At 41.0% G+C, this 18,975-nt stretch overlaps 1 protein-coding gene across 7 annotated transcripts in view; it reads left to right on the top strand.

Moving 5' to 3' along the window:
- zgc:110158 (uncharacterized protein LOC553590 homolog) overlaps positions 1 to 18,975 on the top strand; it is a 109,653-nt gene that overhangs the window by 43,138 nt on the left and 47,540 nt on the right. For all 7 annotated transcript variants that reach the window (XM_057334925.1, XM_057334922.1, XM_057334926.1 and 4 more), the window contains exon 4: positions 16,501 to 16,585. In XM_057334925.1, coding sequence (XP_057190908.1) covers positions 16,501 to 16,585 — 85 coding nt within the window. The remainder of the gene's footprint in view (positions 1 to 16,500; positions 16,586 to 18,975) is intronic.

The raw sequence follows: 18,975 nt of genomic DNA, 5'->3' as shown, positions 1-18,975 counted from the left end.
TTCAATTAGCATCAGAGGGATGTGCAAAGTCTGATTGTTATTGCATTGTTTGGCTCACAGGAAGTGGCATGACATCATTCAGGCAAATTTGCAGGTAGTTAGAGTTACTCCCTTTCTGTTACAAATATATACCATAGTAACTGCTAAAATACTGTAGATTTAGTTTTTTTGTATTTATAGTTTTTTTGTGACGTCCTTGCATTTTGCTTTAAAAGTTTTTGTTTATAATTTAGCCGACGATGTTGTCATGATACCAACATTTTGGTTGAATGTCACAATTGACCTATCGCTAAGCCCCTCCCTTCAAACGCAGATGAGCCAATGGCAGCTGAGTATCAGTTACACGGGGACCGGAACTCTGACAATTTTAGGTTTTATCGCCATAGAGAAGCATTGTAAAATCTTAAGCTTTTATCGTTTTTACAGTGTTTATGCTACAAAAATGGTAAATCGATTAGGGTTAGGTATCCTGAGAGGATGGGAAATGTCATTTATTTTATTCCATTTGCTAAGTGTCACAGAACGGTTTGGCAAAACCCAGTCGCAGACAGGAGAGTACAAAAAAATGTTTTTATTTACCAAAAACACAAAACAAAACCCACGATGGGGAAAACAGGAAAATAATACTCGCTAAAACAAAACAAACACTTCCCACGTGGGGGAATAACTAGGAATCAAAAAATAACAAACACCATAACAAAAAGGTAGAAACAGGGCTAGACTAGGGAAACAGATAAACATGAACAACTCGAGACTTACTATATGAACGACACGAAGGGGTTGACATGTAGTATACATGACAACAAACCGGCAAAGGACAGAGAACAAAGGGGCATTATATGTGGGAAAACTAACGAAGGGTAATTACATACGGGAAGTGACGGGCAGGTGACTGGGATTAACACTCAAAGTAAGATTACGGGAGACAGGAGGCGGGGCTGAGAGACAAGACAGGATAACACGTGGCGAAAGTGACAACAAAGCCACGTGTCTCCACACAAAATGCAACATAAACCCGCAAGACGTGGTTCTGTCACGACTCCGTCCAATGAGCATGAGAACTCGTAACAGGAAGGACAGAGTCCTGACAGAACCCCTGCCCCAAGAGACGCCTCACGGCGTCCCAAGGGTGAAACCTCAGCGGGCCAAAACAGAGAGGCACAAAGACAGACACCAGAGACAAAGCACAGAGCTGACTAGGGGACACATGAGGGAGGCCAAAATGGGATTGGGGTGGGCCATCAAAAATAACAACCAAGGGAGGGGGTTGGGACAACAGGAGGCCAAAACTTGGGGCCACTAAACAAGGGTGGGACAGTGGGAGGAGTCTTAGCAGTGGGTGGGGCCGGCTTGGCTGCCGGTCGGATACGGCTAGGGGCCGGGCGGACTGCCGTCCAAGTCGCCGGCTGAGGCCGAGTTGCTGGCTAGGACACCGGCTGCACCGGACTGAACGCCGGCTGCACCGGACTGAACGCCGGCTGGACCGGACTGAACGCCGGCTGGACCGGACTGAACGCCGGCTGGACCGGACTGAACACCGGCTGGGGTGCCGGACTGGACGCCGGCTGGGGTGCCGGACTGGACGCCGGCTGGAATGCCGGCTGGGGTGCCACCTGGATAACCGGCTGGTTCGCCGGCAGGAACGCTGGCTGGGGTGCCGGCGGAAAGGCAGCAACCCCCTCTTCCTCTTCTTTTTCCGGGGCCGGACCACTGGGCACGTGGCTGGCTGCGGAGATGCAGATGGGAGTGTAGCCATCTCCGCGCCGGAGGAGTCAGATGGGGAGTCCCATGACTCCCTTCTCCCACGCCTTCCACGGAGGCTGGGAGGGCCCGGACCTGAGGATGCTGGGTTGGATGGGACAGAGAGCCCACGGCCCCGGTGACCAGGACGTGGTCCTCCGGGACAGTACCCAGGCTGAAACGGGAGGAGTCCTGGGGGCAGCTGGAAGCGACGGCATCTAGCCGCTTCTCTCGAGAGTGCAGCTGATCCACCAACCGAGAAAACGGCAGATAAATCAGCTCCTCCCGTTCAGCTAGGGGTGGAGGATTATCCATCCCGGCCACCAGATAGGCACTCACCAGCACCTCAGGGAAGGTACCCCTCCTCGCCTCTAGCTCCCAGGCGTAGTCCTGCAGGGGACGACGGCCTTGAGCCGGGAATGGCCTATCGCCTGCGTGGGATTGGGAGGCAATGGAACTCCACCACTCCCGGTTAGAAGCACACGGCCACCGCATTGTGTTGTGCTCTCGTCCTCTGGGTTCTTTGTTGGCCGGTTTGTTCTGTCACAGCACGGTTTGGCAGAACCCAGTCGCAGACAGGAGAGTACAAAAAATGTTTTTATTTAACAAAAACACAAAACAAAACCCACGAGGGGAAAACAGGAAAATAATACTCGCTAAAACAAAACAAACACTTCCCACGTGGGGGAATAACTAGGAATCAAAAAATAACAAACACCATAACAAAAAGGTAGAAACAGGGCTAGACTAGGGAAACAGATAAACATGAACTGGTGATAAACATAAAGATAAACTGGTGATAAACATGTGGAAAGACTAACGAAGGGTAATTACATACGGGAGGTGACGGGTAGGTGACTGGGATTAACACTCAAAGTAAGATTACGGGAGACAGGAAGGCGGGGCTGAGAGACAAGACAGGATGATAAGCGGCGAAAGTGACAACAAAGCCACATGTCTCCACACAAAACGCAACATAAACACGCAAGACATGGTTCTGTCACGACTCCGTCCAATGAGCATGAGAACTCGTAACAGGAAGGACAGAGTCCTGACACTAAACCTAAACAAGACAAAGCAAAATGTGGGTGCAGTAACCTTGTTCAACCACAATCCCAAAGAAAACAGTTGTCCTACTCTCATTAAGTTACAATTTTCATGTGCTCAAGCTGAACGTTAATGTCATCATGTGCTTCAGCAAGGGATCACTGGCTAAAAACAGTAAAGTTAGCAAGTCCATGCTAACATACAAACCTAAATAGCTAACTGTTCTCACATCATGTTCATTGCAGGTCAGAAACACATACAGAAAACAAAGGTCTACATGTCTGTGCCTCGATTAAACTGTTCATGTACCGCAGGGTAAGATTAAATTAATTTACTTTCAACCAGTGCTGTCAGTTGTGATCATGAAGACTGGCTTCTCCCCTCGCTTCCAAATTAATCTCGTTATCTGCCATATTTATTGTAAAATCTTTTATATATCCCTCCATGATATATTTATGTCCCACTAGAGTGCTCCCCAACAAGAGTGTGTGCAAAATGTGGGAAAAAACTCTTGGGACAAGGCTTTCACACTGACACCTCTCATTGTAAGACATTAGCGAACTGTGTTTGTCCAAGTTAGCGACAGTATCTAAGGGCGAGCGTGACTTAGCAATAGGTCAATACATTAAGGGGTTGTTGTGTTAAGTATCTTATAAGTTGTATTGAAACTGGTATTAGTACTATTGAACTAACTCCTTTAATTGTTAGCATTTAAATAATATAGGATTATTAGGATTGTCAGATTTTCACTACATGGTCATTGTGGTCAAATCATAGACTGTATAAAACATGGACGTAGTGTCCGTGACGTCACCCGTAGGTTTGTGAGGAGCAATTTTGAAGCCTAAAGTGGGTGGAGTCGGTCGTCGCCATCTTGGCAGAATGTCCCTCCCGGATAATCAAAAATGGGCAAAAAGGTGGGATGTGGGTGGAGCTGAGGTGCCTGGTTGGTGAAACCACCTGTCACTCAAGTGGCCCTAATTATGCAGAACTATAATTTAAACGGGTGAATTATAAAAAAAATTTGACCCCTCACCGTTGTCATGAAGGGCAAAATTAGCTAAATAGACTAAATCATTTTTTGTACCAGGCTGTAAACCATGAGATTCTGCTCTGTTTTTGAGCCAGTCTCTAGCGACCAAGAGTCCTGGAGGTTGCCGCTCGGGTCAAATTCATGCTAACAATATTATTGTGTTTTTTTTTTTTTTTACGCGTCTTTAAACAACGCGTGTTGCGCAGACACGCATCTTCTTTATGCAGTTATAAAGTCAGGTGGGTCTACGGAAGCTGTGTGTCCTCTTTATACAGCGCGAGCTCCACAGTTATAAAGTCAGGCCAGTCTGATCTGTACAGTGTGAGGTTTTATGCCCATTAGCAGCGAGCGTCACGTGACGAATGTGAAACATTTGTTGGAATCACAATTCCGGCTCAACTTCATCATGTCTGTCAGCCATCGGCGATGGACGATGGCATCGTCTATCGGCCAAACCCTAATGTAACACCCTTAATAAATATTATATAACAAAGGAAATTAAAAGGCATGTAACTTTATTTCTCAAGCAAACATTGATTTTCCAAACAGCCATACAGAACACAAGAAAGTGCAAGATGTGAGTGTTTTGTTTGATGATTGTAATAGACACCGGCAGGTTTATTAGACGGCATTAACACAGCAAGACTAATGCTGGGTTCACACCAAACGCGAACAATTGCGTTCCACACTCTTTATTACTTGTGGGAAAAGTGCGTTAGTTTCGTGTGAGTGACGTCGTCTGACAAATACTTTCAACCTTCACAGATGACATTGACGTGCGTTTGCTGCAATCGCCTGATTCGTGTCATTCGTGCTGCCCGATTCGTGTCATTCACATCGCCTGCAGCGAGTTTGCGTCTATTCGCATCTTTGCATTGACTTTGCAGGGTGTTTCCTGCATAGAAAAATTGGAGGCGGCTGCCTCCATCAAATTTCTTGCTGCCTCAGTCTCTTGTAAAAATTATGTCTGGTGTCCGGACAAAAACTGCTTGTATTCTGTCAACAGACTGTCATTTGTAACTGCAGTTGTGGCTTTACGCTGCAAGGGAGGCGCTGTTTTGTTATCAGCCCAGTGAGGCGCTGAAGATTTGCAGTACAGGAGCTATTAGCTGTGTTTCATGGCTTTTCAGGTGAATATTGTTTGTTTTGCATCAAAGTACGTCCACTTTCTAAAAAGGTTTCTTAAATTAACGAGGCGTAAATCATTGTATGATGTTTGTAAGCTGTGCGTTGGCAATCAGCGCTATATGTACACCGCGAGTCTCCTGTATGAACGTACATTGCAATCAGAACGACTTGCAAACAAATGACTCATTTGAACCGATTCGTTTAAACTGTTGAAACTTTTCAATCACTACGAATATAAAAAAAATCTGTGAATCATTCAAAGCACAAGAAAACGCAGGATGTGAATGAGCTTTGCAAATTTAGTAAGGTGGTGTTTGCATTAGCCCGTTTTCGTACAAAAATGGCGTTTTAAAACTAAAACGATCCTCGTTTATACTGCCGTTTCCACGTGTGTTTTAGAAAAAATCTGCGTTTACACTACACTACCGAAAACGCATGGCACATGCGCATGCGCACATAAATGTAAACAGTTGTATGCAAGGGTGTAACTTTGGTTTGAGAAGTGGGGGGGACACAAAATGGGGGAAAATGTTTTTGATTCGAATCTCATTTCCTGCATTTACATACATTTAGGCACTATGGTGATACAAAATCAATGAAATAATGGATTTTCTGCATGAAGTGAGCGAAATGCGGATGGAGGGCAGCAAGTGATTTTCTCCATAGGGAATTCACTATCACAAACTCAAAATACCTATCGTGTTTAATTGTTTAAATTGATTAAACCATGAAACCAAACAGTGTTTTTATTGCGTAGCAAAAGTTGATGATTACGAATCGGGAAAATGCGAGTATTGAGTGAGAAACGGAGGAAAAAATGTCCTCAATCTGCGGTCAGGGGGAGACGAGCCGGATGGCTTTCTAAAAAGCTTAACGAGGTTTAACCTACCTAAACAACGACCAGGGAAGCCCACATTTCTGTCAAGCCTTGTCATAAACACTAGCTGCTGTTAAAAGAACAAGTTGGATCGTCCATTATAAGAAAACAGCTTAACATAGCCTACCGAAACGACTACGCAAAACCAAATTTCTATTAAACCTTAATTGTAATAATCATTTACATTTACATTAAGTCATTCAGCAAACACTAGCTACTGTTAAAAGAACAAGCACTTATTCCGGGGGTTACCAATAGTCTCACATTAAGCTTGTTTATTTTAAAGAAACAACATAATGTGGTTCAAGGCAGCGACAAACTGAGAACATAAAACTTTTCTGTTATCATGTTTAGAAGCTAGTGTTATTACAAGTAAGGTTTTACAGAAATTTGGGCTTACCTGGTCGTTATTCAGGTTGTTAAACATAAGTACTTTGAGTTTGCCATAGTGAATTCCTATGGAGAAAATCATTTGCTGCCGCCCATGTGATTGAAAACAACCTTTCAGTGAGCTATTTTTAGAGTGTGCACGCGACGCCCACATCGACACAGGCAGACTGCTCGGTCCTACTTCTCTGTGGTGATGACGGCGTGCGGTTAAAAATCATAACAAAAAAAATTGAAAGTGGGGGGGATGCGAACGGGATTTTGAAAAGTGGAGGGGTCATGTCCCCCTTGTTGAAATTACGCCCCTGGTTGTATGGGCATACATTGGTTGTTGATGACAGTTGGTTAGTCACGGACCGACTAGTACAAAATGAACATGATGGCGAGGAAAAGCAAGGACATCTTCGTGTGGATAAAGTCAGATGAGGTAATCTAAATTATTAGACTTGTTTGATTTCATTCGGCGCCATGCAGACCAATCGACGGATGACATCGCAGAACTGAATGAGCTATTTAAAAGCATATGGTTCTCGATTCGTGTACGCAGTGCAGCTTGAAGTTAAACAAGCCTGTTGCTTACACGGTCCTTGCGAGGCTGGTCATTGTTGCCTTCGGGTAGTGTAATGGCTCATATGACAGAGGCTTAATGAATCTGGGAAGCAAACGAAATGATACAGACGACCCAATCAGTAATATTCTAAAGTCTCTGTTTTCATCCGTTTACACAGAAACGCAACCCCTTTTGAACTAAAACGGGGTCTGCAGCGTTTCCAAAAGTCTCAATTTTCGGGGGTCGAAAACTCCGGAGTAGTGTAAACGCCAGGCATAACCGTATCAAGAGAGTTATTCAAGAGTTGCGTTTTTAAAGGAAAACGCACTAGTATAAACTCCGTCTAAGACTGGTTCATTTAGTTGAAAAGTTAGTTGAAACGGATAAAAAGCTTTATTTGATTTAACTCCATGAACTCTGAACTTAATAATTGTCCTTTTCATCTTATTTTTATGTTTTAATATGTAAAATCTTTGATGAGCCGTCTTTGGTCAAGCCACTTGAAGGTACAGTAGGCCTACACGTACGTGTGTGTACAAGGGGGATGGCACCACCTCCGTCTCATTTTTAGCCAGCAAAAACCCTGCTTTGAATGTTTGAACGCTTAATTTGCATTTTGTGTGAACCCGCTATTACGCTTTGACACAAATCAGATTTTTCTTGTTCCACCTGTTTGCATGCACTGTTGCACATGACCAAGCTGTGTGTTTGACTATTAGCACACACATACGCACTACAACTTACAGATACTTTGACATTTGTACCAGCCAGCTATCTGTAGTTTTTATTTTATTCCCTGTTTTTTCTTCTCTTTCCTTCCATGTCTGTTTCTAGTTTCCTCTTCCCATTAATGATCCCTACCCCCACACAACGGATTCCACTTCTCTCGCTCTCTCGCGCTCTCTCTCGCTCTCTCTCTCGTTCTCTCTCTCTCTTGTTCTCTCTCTCTCTCTCTCTCTTGCTCTCTCGCTCGCTCTCTCGCTCTCTCTCTCGCTCTCTCGTTCTCTCTCGCGCGCGCTCTCTCTCTCTCTCTCTCTCTCTCTCGTTCTCTCTCGCGCGCGCTCTCTCTCTCGCTCTCTCACTCTCTCTCGCTCTCTCTCTCTCGCGCTCTCTCTCTCTCTCTCTCTCTCTCTCTCGCGCGCGCGCGCTCTCTCTCTCGCGCGCTCTCTCGCGCTCTCTCTCTCTCTCTCTCTCGCGCTCTCTCTCGCGCTCTCTCTCTCTCTCTCTCTCTCTCTCTCGCGCTCTCTCGCTCTCTCGCTCTCTCTCGCTCTCTCTCGCGCTCTCTCTCGCGCTCTCTCTCTCGCGCTCTCGCGCTCTCTCTCTCGCTCTCTCGCGCTCTCTCTCTCTCTCTCGCGCTCTCTCTCTCGCGCTCTCTCTCGCTCTCTCTCATTTTTCTGTCTTGCTCCTTCACTTGCTCTACAAGTGTTCAGGAATGTTCTTTATCTTGGTAAATATTTGCAGGAACAAAAAGCAGCACTATTGCACAAACCAGCTAGTTTCACCATTAGCACAAAAGCAGACATATCAGCAGGTTTCGAATGCACACCTCATGTATAACAATTCTGTTTTAAATGTGTGTTTATATATAAATGATCAGGTTTCGAGTATCATTATTTCCTTTGGGACAGTGCCAGGAGCCAGTCGACCCTTGTGTTAGGGCCTTTTCAGGAGATTTTATAGGTAATCTTTTAAATCGATATCTGAAGACCTGAAGTGATCTAATTTGGGCCAGTTAAACAGGTACTTAGTTTCAGTACAGTAATTAAAATGCCATTTGGAAACAAACCTTGTCCCCCCTCCAAACAGCCTTGTAGGACCTGAAGGCTTTTAATTGAGGAAATCCCTGGCTTAATTGATCTGTAACCTGCTGCTTGTGCCAAGCGGGTGGGTGCATAAAGAGTGTTGGAGTGGATCTGTGTCTAGTGAATGTAGCTGAAGTTTGATTGGACGTCTTTTTTACCCAACTGGCATTGCAGTGACATAGCGATTAATCAAGCTCTGCTGAAGTTGATGCAATTTATTGCACCGTGGCAGATTTTATGAATGTTGTTTGGTTTTGAGTGACGTAGGATTCTTCTAGTGTGTGTTTGTTTGAACAGGTTTGTCTGTATTTAAAGGCTGTCAGTGGATTAAACATTTTAGTTTCTTTAATTGATTGATGTGCAGATTAATTAATAGAATTAATTGCATTTCATTACAAATTCCAATATTTGTGTAAATAGAGCAGGGCTCTAGACTGCGACCAAATGATCGCATTTTGCGACAAGTTTTTCTTAATGGTTGCACCGGTGTGACTGTCAAACTGACCAATAAATAATTTTTGCGTATAGTAAATTTAATACTACTGAAATAACGTAAATATAAGTTACTCGAGTAATTCGAATACAATAAATCCTCTTAAGCTTTGTTTAATTCATTTAACTACAGTATACACGGAGCACTGCATTTCCCCACGGACCATTTCCGGCTGCATTGAGTCCATCAAACTAGATGCGGACATGTGGATGCCGAATCCTGTTATTTACACATGACATCTGGCAATGTAATGTATTAAATGGGTTAACTTTTCACAGATATTAATGTATGCAATTTCAGCAGTACTTTTTTTTTTCTAAAAAGAAAACAAATTAGAGACCTGTCTTATTTTCTCTTGTATATTTAGAGTTGCTCTTTAATAAAGAACAAGTATTTATTATCCGAATACCCGATTAATCTATGGAAAAATCAGTAGAATACTCGATTACTAAAATAATCGATAGCTGCAGCACTATACGCAGAAATGTTATATTGCGCAATCCTTAAATCCTATTTATTTGTGAGTCGCTACTGATATTCATGAAGAATAATCACTAAAACCCTTCATGTCTCGTGGGTTGTTTGAGAAAAAAGGTCGCCCAGGGAGTCAACGCACAAAATACTAAACTGAGTTCTCTTTCACGGCTTCTTACTCTGAAACGGACATATAAACACAAAATTATGTCAGAATTTCCATATTAACAAGAATCCTTGTTAAGGTAGTCCGTTTCGTGAACAAACAGTTGGGAAACAAAACGCATGTGTGTTACAGTAAAGTGCGCTCTTAAAGGGGCAGCAGCATAATAAAGATATCGGTTTATAATGTTCATCAAACAACAAAGGACGGGCCCAAAAACACTCACTGATATTAAAGGAACTGTGGGTAACACTTTACGGTAAGGGTACATGAATGATCATGAATTCAGGCATACATTCATGCATGGACTAAACATTTTTTGACGCATTAATACCTCAAGAATTATCTATAGGGTCATGATTATTATTAGTCATCAACTATGTTTTTGTTATATTGTTTTATGTGCAAGGCTGGTTGAGGCAGGCTACACTAATCACTTGTCTTACGGTCGGTGAATATGGTCTAAACTGCAATGACAGAGAATTAGGAGAAAATAAATACATGTTTGAAATAAATGAATAAAATGTCATGACAGGATTTTAAATAACACACTTTTAGTCGATGATTGGGAGACTTGGATACTTTATTGAATATATCATGATCATACGTAATAAATCATAATTGATGATGATGTACCCATCTTAGTTAATGTTTTAATTAAGATGTTGTTCTTTCATGAAGTCATGAATGGAAGACTTTGAACTCCGGTTACTTCCTGATAATTCTTGAGGTATTAATGCGTCAAGTAATGTTTAGTTCATGCATGAATGTATGCCTGAATTCATGATCATTCATGTACCCTTACCGTAAAGTGTTACCGAATTGTGTTCTCTTATACGAGTTGTTCACAACAAATAAAGGTTTAAGAAACATGTGCTTTGAATATGGTAAAGTGTTGAAAGAGAGTTTACATATATAATAAAAATAATTAAATCATAAACAATGATTTGTATTCATTTCTAATTGATTAATTAATGTATTAAACACATTTGGATGAAGTTTTAGTGATTCTTTTTTCTTACCTCACCCCACGACTCTGGTGCTACCAAATTATGGGCTTGTGCCACCAACTGAATAACTTGGTAGCACCAGCGCCACCTCTCTCAAATGTTAGTCCAGTGCCCTGTAGAGTCTGTTCACACAGTCTTGCATTTCGTTCACATTATTTTTACATTTTATACATTGTTGAGCTGCATGGTTGTAAATATGTTCTAATAAAAACATATGTACTTTGATTACTTTTTAACTCAACTCAACTCAACTTTATTTATATAGCGCTTTTACAATTTTCATTGTTACAAAGCAGCTGTACATGAGACACATTGACTACAAGCAAAACAATCAAAGTTGTACCTGCAAAAACAAGAAAAGGTTGAAAACACAGGAGACAGACACACCCACACACAAAACACTCCACACACACAACACGCACACACACCAACACACACAGACACAGAGACACACACACACACACACACACACACACACACACGTACGTACACAGACAAGTACGCACACACACACACGCTCAGTGAGAGCACACATTTAGGATAAAGGAGAGAGAAGCACAGGTCAAATATAACAGATAATAAATTCCTATATGCAATATTAATTAAGTAAAACTTTAAGATTCTAAAGCAGCCCCCCCGGTCAGGCAGATAGTGCAAAAACAGTATGCAAACGGTGGCGAGGAACCCAAAACTCTAATCGAGAAAAAAAACCTCAGGAGAACCCAGGCCCAACCAGGGGATTCCAGTTCCCCTCTGGCAAAAGCTGCTGCCTCTGCACAAGCTCCAGAGAACTTGCACAACAAGGCTAAATAAAATAAATAAACTTAATAATAAAATAAATTATAGTTTAAGATTATCATTAATAATCTAATAGCATTTGAAGTTTTGTGGTGAAGACATGTCAAGAGACCGCGTCCTTCTTTATCCAGCTCTATCATCTCAGCTCTTGTCAGGTCCCCACTTCCCATTCTCCGCTCTACCATCAGGTCAGGCCATGAACTGCATCCTGCTCGCTGTGGTAACCTTGGAACAATGAGACAAGACTGGCTGAGAGTAGAGTACTGTTCTGTACTCTTTGATGCAACAAGTACATCAGTTGTGTTTTTGGTTCCGGTTGATCTAACTAATGCAGCCTAAACCCTCTGAAGATTTATATTATGGAAGAGTAGTGTATGCAAGATTAAAAAGATGCGTCTTTAGTCTAGATTTAAACTGACAGAGTGTGTCTGCCTCCCGGACAGTGCAGGGAAGACTATTCCAAAGTTTAGGCGCTAGATAGGAAAAGGATCTACCACCTGCACTTGATTTTGAAATTCTAGGTATTACCAACTGACAGGACGCCTGAGAGCGTAATGCACGTGAAGGACTGTAATACAAAAGGAGTTCATTCAAGTACTGAGGAGCTAAACCATGTAAGGCTTTATAGGTAATAAGCAAGATTTTAAAGTTAACGCGATGCTTTATAGGTAACCAGTGCAAGGTTGACAGAACCGGGCTAATATGTTCATACTTTTTTGTACGTGTAAGAACTCGAGCTGCCGCGTTTTGGACCAATTGGAGTTTTTGTAATAAGCCTGCAGGGCAACCACCTAACAGTGCATTACAGTAATCTAGTCTTGATGTCATGAATGCATGAATTAACTTCTCTGCATCTGACATTGACAGCATATGACGTAGTTTAGATATATTCTTAAAATGGAAAAACGCAATTTTACAGGTGTTGGCGACGTGGCTCTCAAATGACAGATTACTATCGAATAGAACGCCAAGATTCTTTGCTGACGACGAGGGTTTTATGGAACATCCGTCAATAGTTAAACAGTATTCTTGGTTGTTACTTATAGCAGTTTTCGGTCCAATAAGTAACACTTCCGTTTTGTCCGAGTTCAGTAATAAAAAGTTGTTACTCATCCAGTTTTTTATATCGACTATGCATTCCATTATTCGATGGAACTGCTGTGTTTCATGAGGCTTCGAGGAAATATAAAGTTGAGTATCATCAGCATAACAGTGAAAGCTAACTCCGTGTCGCTTTATTATATCTCCTAGAGGTAGCATGTATAATGCGAAGAGCAGAGGCCCTAAGACTGAGCCCTGTGGTACACCGTACTGGACTTGCGATTTGCGTGACACCTCATTGTTTATTGCTACAAATTGAAAACGGTCGGATAAATAAGATTTAAACCATTTCAAAGCTATTCCCTTAATGCCGACATAATTTTCGAGTCTATGTAGGAGTGTGCTGTGGTCAATGGTATCGAATGCAGCACTAAGGTCTAGCAGCACCAATAACGAGATACAACCTCGGTCAGACGCCAATAGCAGATCATTTGTAACTCTGATCAAAGCAGTCTCTGTACTGTGACATGCTCTAAATCCAGACTGGAATTCTTCATTGATGTCATTCCTTTGGAGGAAGGAGCATAATTGAGTTGAAACTACTTTTTCCAGAACTTTAGATATGAAAGGTAGATTCGATATAGGCCTGTAGTTCCTTAGTTCTCTAGGGTCGAGTTGGGGTTTTTTGACAAGGGGCCTTATAACAGCCACCTTATATGCTTTAGGCACATGTCCTAATGTCAGAGATGAGTTAATAATACCAAGAAGAGGATCTATAATTTCTGGGAGCATCTCTTTCAGTAGATTTGTAGGTATAGGGTCTAGTATGCATGTTGTTGATTTAGATGATCTAATAATTTTAGACAGCTCATCTTGATCTACGGTATAAAATAATTGCATTTTCTCCTTAAGGGCGCTGTAGTTAGTTTGTTCAGCGGGTTTCACTTCTGATTGCATTGTTATAATTTTTTCTCTAATATCTTGGATTTTATATGTGAAGTAGTTCATAAATTCATCACTGCTATGCTGATATACAGGATCAGAAGTCACTGACGATTTATTTTTTGTTAATTTAGCCACCGTGTTAAATAAAAACCTAGGGTTGTGCTGGTTTTCTTCTATTAGTGATGAAAAGTAGGCGGATCTAGAAGTTATTAGGGCTTTCCTGTATTTTCGAATACTATCCTTCCATGCTGTACGAAATACCTCTAATTTAGTTTTCTTAAAGTTGCGCTCCATTTTTCGGGCCGCTTTCTTTAGAGCCTGAGTGTGTTCATTATACCACGGTGTGGGGCTGCCATTTTTAATCTTCTTTAAACGTAGTGGAGCAACTTTGTCTAGCGTTACCGAGAAGGTGGAATTAAAATTTTCAGTGGTAATGTCAAGATCTTCAACGTTATTTCTCATGATTTGAGACAATTCGGGCAGATTATCGAGAAACGCATCTTTGGTAGTTGAAGTTATTGTTCTACCATATTTGTAACAATGAGTTTTATTTGCAGCCGTAGGCCAGTGAAGCAAACATAATACCAGATAATGATCCGAAATGTCTTCACTCTGCTGAAGGATTTTAACGTCGTCCACATTTATACCGTAAGACAGTATTAAATCTAAAGTATGATTACGAAGGTGAGTGGGTCCTGACACATGTTGACTAATGCCCATGGAGTTAAGAGTGTCTTTGAAAGCCATTCCTAAGGCATCTGTAACGTTATCTACGTGGATGTTAAAGTCACCAACGACAAGGAGTCTATCTGCGGCCAGTACTAGTTCTGATAAGAACCCACCAAATTCTTTAATAAAATCTGTGTGGTGCCCTGGAGGCCTATATACAATAGCTAGAATCAATTTAAAAAGTGTTTTATCTTTAGTATTAGGTGTTGAAACATGAAGAACCATGACTTCAAAAGAATTATATTTAGAGTTCGACTTCTGGGAAATGCTAAGAGAGTTATTGTAAAGTGCTGCGACACCTCCCCCTCTGCCTTTTAGACGAGGCTCGTGTTTATAATAATAATCTTGGGGGACAGATTCATTTAAAGCAATATAATCATCTGGTTTTAGCCATGTTTCTGTCAAACAGAGCATGTCTATTTTATGATCTGTTATCATATCGTTAACAAAAAGTGCTTTATTAGAGAGAGATCTAATATTTAGCAATCCGAGTCGTAACAGTTGATTATCTGTATTTTGTTCATGTTTAGTTTGTTTAACGTTTATTAAATTACTTTCAAGAGGTTTACGCATTATTTTATGTTTGCTAATCCGGGGGACAGACACAGTCTCTATTTTGTGATGTTTGGGAGAACGGATTACTACATGTTGTACATTTTGTGTATTCTGCGACGTGAGACGGCAAGCAGACAGTTGGTTAAGCCATACTGTCTGCTCCCTGACCTGGGCCCCAGCGAGTCAAGTTTTAGCATTAGCATTAAGACTTTTTGCCATATTTCTAGACAGGATGGAAGTCCCAGCCCAGGAGGGATGGAGACCATCTCGTTTCAACAGGTCAGGTCTGCCCTCAAAACTCTTCCAGTTATTTATAAAAACTATATCATTCTGCAGGCACCACTCAGACAACCAGCCATTTAGTGAATATAATCTGCTATAAATCTCATCACCACGATAAGCATTGAGGGGGCCAGAGAATATTACAGTGTCTGACATCATGCTTGCGAGCTCACACACCTCTTTAATGTTATCTTTTGTGATCTCCGATTGACGGAGTCGAACATCATTTGTGCCGACGTGAATGACAATCTTACTGAATTTACGATTAGCCTTAGCCAGCACATTTAAATTTGACTTGATGTCAGGCGCTCTGGCTCCCGGTAAACATTGGACTATGGTGGCTGGTGCCTCTATGTTAACGTTCCGAACAATAGAATCACCGATAACTAGGGCACTTTCAGCAGGTTTCTCAGTCGGTGCGTCACTGAGCGGGGCAAACCTGTTCGAGACTGTAATCGGAACGGTCGAGTGATGTTTTGTCCTGCGACTACGCCGTCTCACAGTCACGAAGTTTCCCAGCTGCGGGGGATTTTCAACCGGAACCGAGCTGTGTGCGCTAATGTTGCTCGCATCCAAAGTGTTTTCTATCGTCGTTAAACTCTTACTATCCTCAGATAAAGATTGGATGCGAGACTCTAATTCTAAGATCTTCTCTGTCAGCCTAACTATTTCCCTGCATTTATCGCATATAAAGCCCTCGCAGCTGACAGAGAAGGCTAAGCTAAACATATGACATGAGGTGCAAGTAACAATAATAGGAATAGAAGCCATAACTCACCGGATTTGAAGTGCAATTCCAACTTACCAAGGTTGCTCGATGGATCGTAGTATACTCGCTTAAAAAGAGAAACAGTTAGCACACAAGACAAACCAGAGGCAAGATGATATTCCACAGTGTGAACAGAAAGCAAGCTAACACGCTATTGCTATGCTAACGGCGTTAAGTTAACTATCACTTTTGGTTTAGACTCTTCCAAGTAAATAACAGGAACAGGGTTATTGAGATATCAGGATAAGTTAGCAACGACAATAATAATTAACGAAAATAAAATACACTAATATTAGAGCGAAGTGATAAGAGCACTGATACAAACAAGCTGCCGGCAGCGATGCACGAAACAGGAAGCAGGAATAAAGAACGATTTTAAATTTTGTTTAATAAAATTTACACGTAGAAATGTTTATGTAACAAATATTATGTAATTGCACTAAATTAAAACACTTTTCAGTTAATTTGTTTTAGTTAACATTACAAAAAAAATGATCTTATGCATTTACAAATGCTAGTTCATTGTGCGTTATTCAATGTTAAAAGTTACAACTTTTGATTTTTAAAATGTATTAGTAAATTTTAAAAGTAATATTAATAAATGATACAACCTCATTGTAAAGTGTTACCAACTAAATGTGTTAATTTGTCTCATTCGCTTCTATTTCCTGTTGCAGTGTATTCTGGGATTTGTACTGCGCTGCTCCAGACCGCCGTGAGACCTGCGAGCACTCCAGCGAGGCCAAGGCTTTCCACGACTATGTGAGTAGTGTGCAGGCCTCTCAATCTCTGTTTCCTTAGGACGGTCTGAGTGGGCGGGGCCCTCATCATCTCATCCAATGGAAACGCAATGATCTAATCTGTGAGCACATGATGTAATGGTGTTTCGTTCTTTAGAGGACTGAATGACACATGGCATATTTGCTTAGCAAAGCACCTCTGGATTCACCATCAACTGTTCTAAAGGGCCTCCATAAGCACATAATGAAAGATTAACTCGAGCTGAATAGCGTTTTTACATGAATTAGTGTGTGTTAGATTTATCGTGTAGTACAGTGTGTGTATGTGTCCTGCTTCAGATCATGTTTCTTCCTGGTTGTCCTTTTAAAAATGCACACAGAATGTGATTGCATTAGGTATGGGAGTGTGCGCTTCCATTTCTTTTGTTTTTGCGAAGCAGCCACGTCGCTGCAAACATAGATTTGCACAGCTTCTTTAATTTACATTGACAGACATGTAATCTGATTAACATTCTGAATGCTTTTCATTCACAGATGTAATATTTCAGTAACAGCAAATGCATAATGAAATGTCAGTTGTTGTTGTTGTTGTTTTGCCGGGACGCCCGCAGGCGCGAATCTGAGCATTGAGAAGAGACTGACTGCTCAGAATCGATTGACTGAAAATGTTTCTTAAGGTTATGTAGATATCGGTTAAAGTGAAGGTCGTATGTCAACTCTATAGTGTATAGCTTTTTTAAATGCAGATGTTTTATTAGTTTTGAGAGCTTGCAAATACAAAAATGAATATTCTGTCATTTACTCACCCTCTTGTCATTTCAAACCTGTGTGACTTTCTTACTTCTGCAGAACACAAAAGATAGTTTGAAGAATGTTGGTTACCAAACAATGGCGGTACGCATTGACGGTTTGGTGTCCCTGCAATAGAAGTGAATGGGTACTGGCGTTGTTCGGTTACCAACATTCTTTAAAATATCTTCTTTAGTGTTAGAAGAAAGACATACAGGTTTGAAATGACAAGAGGGTGAGTAAACGGTGACCGAATTTTTATTTTTCAGCATACCATCCCATTAAAGGAAAGGCTAACAGACAAGCCAGCGAGTGGCAAAAAAGTTTTTAAAGGTGTGATGAACTGGGCTTGTTTATTATTTTATACTGTTGAATGAGGTCTACTTTCGACGTTCGCGTGGTTTTTACATTTAAAAACATCAAAATCAATAAGTAATAGGCTATTTTCTACCCGGGTTTTGAGGCTGGCTTGACAAACGATCGGTTTGAATGGGCGTTCCACCATGAAGACTTGGAAGCAAACGCCCACTGCTATGATTGGATAGCAGTAGGGCTGCAACTAACGATTATTTTAATTGTCGACTAATCTACATATTATTTTTTTGATTAGTTGACTAATCTACCGATTATTATTTTTTTATTAATCTAATAAAGATTTTTTTGGATTACTTTAATAATCCTTTGGCAAACTTTGCAAATAAACAATAAATTCTACTATTTTCTTACATTATAAAGCAAATCATACTTTTTACTCCACTACATTTTATAAATAAATATTGTTGTTTTTACATTTTAATCCGTGTTTACATTAAAATCACTATCTTCTTTTAATTAAGTAGTTTTAATTTTAAAAGTAAAAAGTTTATGTACTTACTGTATTAAAGGTACAAAAATGAAATAAACTTAGCTCTGTATACTGTGGTAGGCTATATGAGACCAGTTTTTTATGATTTTTGTTGTCCTTATGTTGTTCCAATTGCCTCCATTGTTTCCCTCATCTGTAGGTCGCTTTGGATAAAAGCGTCTGCTACATGACTAAATGTAAATGTAAAAACATAAAAAATGTGTTTATGAAATACTAGAGCATGATATACAGGTGCTGGTCCAATTTTGACCAACTTTATGGAGATGCAGATTTCATTTTCCAACAGGACTTGGCACCTGCACACAGTGCCAAAGCTACCATTACCTGGTTTAAGGACCATGGTTTCCCTGTTCTTAATTGGCCAGCAAACTCGCCTGACCTTAACCCCATAGAAAATCTATGGGGTATTGTGAAGAGGAAGATGCGATATGCCAGACCCAACAATGCAGAAGAGCTGAAGGCCACTATCAGAGCAACCTGGGCTCTCATAACACCTGAGCAGTGCCACAGACTGATCGACTCCATGCCACGCCGCATTGCTGCAGTAATTCAGGCAAAAGGAGCCCCAACTAAGTATTGAGTGCTGTACATGCTCATACTTTTCATGTTCATACTTTTCAGTTGGCCAAGATTTCTAAAAATCCTTTCTTTGTATTGGTCTTAAGTAATATTCTAATTTTCTGAGATACTGAATTTGGGATTTTCATTAGTTGTCAGTTATAATCATCAAATTAAAAGAAATAAACATTTGAAATATA

Source organism: Triplophysa rosa, linkage group LG5, assembly GCF_024868665.1.
Source record: "Triplophysa rosa linkage group LG5, Trosa_1v2, whole genome shotgun sequence".
Classification (NCBI taxonomy): Eukaryota; Metazoa; Chordata; class Actinopteri; order Cypriniformes; family Nemacheilidae; genus Triplophysa; species Triplophysa rosa.
Note: the sequence above shows the minus strand (reverse complement) of the source record. Positions and strands in the feature narration are given on the sequence as shown.